Source organism: Lolium perenne, chromosome 2 (genome assembly GCF_019359855.2).
Source record: "Lolium perenne isolate Kyuss_39 chromosome 2, Kyuss_2.0, whole genome shotgun sequence".
Classification (NCBI taxonomy): Eukaryota; Viridiplantae; Streptophyta; class Magnoliopsida; order Poales; family Poaceae; genus Lolium; species Lolium perenne.
In genome coordinates, this window is record NC_067245.2 from 210082338 (window position 1) to 210084602 (window position 2265).

The window sequence follows — 2265 nt, forward strand, 5'->3', positions numbered from 1 at the left end:
ACCACAAGTGATCAATTTTTTTAAAAAAAACTGTCAGATTTGCATCGTGATTCGTGTATTTGAGTTACAAGTTGGTTTGCAACTGAACTAGAACTGAGAACTAAGTTTCCGAGCTAGAATCACTTGTGGTTTAATATGAACGTCTGATGCAACAATAAAGAAAGATGGTTTATATGCAAGATATTTAATTAACATGAAACACAAGAGAATTTCTACATAAATAATTGTGCTATTTATAAGTTACTTTTGTTTTCTTGCCACATGGAACATGAGTTTGTGGCCTTTTATATAAGAACGGAAGAAGTAACACAGTTGGGTTGCTCTCGTGGATTGTTCCTCCTACCTTCTTCCTCCTGGATTCCGATCAGTAATGTCGGGTCAGAGTCTGGAAATTAAGGGGGATATACGAACAAACAGTAGCGGTGGCTCCCGCAAAAGATCAAATCTAGTGGCGGTATCAAGCAACTGGCGGTGGTGCATCCAGCCCGCCCCCGGGTTGCCGCCAGCCTCAGAAACACAACCGAACCACGCAGACGCAGCCAGGCACACACACATTTACGACCGGCCCGCGCGCGCGGTTTACTTCACCTACTACTTCTACGGCTCCGGCCACGTCGCGACGGCAAGGGCAGCCACATGATGCGCCGCAGCGGCAGGCCACGCTCACCTCGCAGCCACCATAGGCGAACCCTCTCTTCCTCCTCGTAACGTGTCCGTCTCTTCCCCCACCCGTCCCCCACCTCCCCCCCATCTTTTAATCTCTCCTCGGCCCACGTTATATTGGGGGTAGGAAGGCAGCGGAGAGCCGGTGTTGCCAAGCTCGACTCAAGAATCATTGCTGTTTTAGCTCGCTTTTGCCAAGACTGCGTGTGCGTGTTGCTCGATCAGCTGCATGGCATACTCCGGCGACGTCGAAGCGGTGCCGGAGCACTGTGCGGCCCACCCGGCTGAGGCAGGCATGGGCGGCTCGGCGGAGGTGACGGAGAAGAGCCGGCCGGTCGCGGCCGAGACGACGTCGTCTGATCACCACGAGGCGGTGGAGGCGTCCGAGCAAGCTGCAAGAATGTCTACTTCCATGGACCGAGAGGAGGAGAAGCTGCTGTCGCCGACGGCCAAGGAGGAGGAAGCGGAGAGCACGCGGGACAGGCTGAAGCGGCACAGGCGGGAGATGGCGGGGAGGGTGTGGGTGCCGGAGATGTGGGGGCAGGAGAAGCTGCTCAAGGACTGGCTGGACTGCTCCGCCTTCGACCGCCCGCTCGTCCCCGCCGGCCTGCTCACGGCGCGCCGGGCGCTCGTCGCCGAGTCCTGCGCGCGCCGCCCGGCACCGACGCCCCAAGCCAGCTCCAGCCCTCTCCGGGTGCAAAACGGCTGCTCCTGATCTCCTGCTTCAGCTATATCTGCATGCACATAATATGCCTAGCATTCTTCTTGCTCGAATAAGATACCATATGTCCTTCTTGTTTCGGAGCTGCGAAGGTTCATCTTTTTGTGATTCAATGGTGATACTTTGGAAGAACTACATTTATATTTCAAACTATTTATATACTTAGATTATACTGCCAATAATTCAGATGCAATCATCTCCATCGGTCGATTGATGCAATATTTGTTTACTGATTATAGATCGAGGAGGGTGGCACTACATAGATGAATGTATTGTGCATTTGTTCTGCTGTGCCTGGACCTGGATTGCTTTGCTAGTATGCATATCATATGTAGTAGTAGCTACCTTTGGTTAGTTTAATTGGCTGATATACCTTGGATTAGACCGTTGCTGGTTTTATACTGTAGTTTGGTGAAGAAATATCTATGGACTTCAACGAGTCAATAGGATTGGATTGCAGGTATAGATCGCCATAAAGCTTAGGATCGAACTAATTTATGCTTGTTGTTTCGTCAGGTGAACCTTTTCAACACTAGTGACGTGGTTCCCTGCCATTCTTTCGTTTCTTCTTCTCCTTTCGAGGAACAGATTCTCGCCTCTTTCATTCGGTTCCAACTTGCTAGCTAGTATTCATTTGGCATTATAGCACGTGACCTAGTACATGTTGTGCGCATACCTTAGCTATCTAGCTCAACAACATAATTATTACACGTAGCACTTCGCTTTAGAACAAATTCAGACGTACACTCAATGCATATTGTTTTTGATATAAAAACACTCGATATATATACGTCGATCGCACTATGACTTTACTTACAACTAACACACTTGCTAGCTTGGTTCAAACTGCAAGGGAATCTTTTGCTAGCTAGAAGTTTCAT

The 2265-nt window shown here is 49.4% G+C and overlaps 1 protein-coding gene across 1 annotated transcript; it reads left to right on the top strand.

Annotated features, from left to right (window-relative positions):
• The first annotated feature begins 590 nt into the window (after window positions 1–590).
• On the top strand, window positions 591–1621 carry LOC127334727 (uncharacterized). The gene has a single exon (XM_051361257.2). The coding sequence runs from the start codon at window positions 893–895 to the stop codon at window positions 1376–1378; it is 486 nt and encodes a 161-aa protein (XP_051217217.1). The 5' UTR covers window positions 591–892; the 3' UTR covers window positions 1379–1621.
• Window positions 1622–2265: the final 644 nt, after the last annotated feature.

Coding starts and splice junctions, on each gene's coding strand:
- LOC127334727 (XM_051361257.2), top strand. CDS start 893: ATGGCATACTCCGGCGACGTCGAAGCGGTGCCGGAGCACTGTGCGGCC.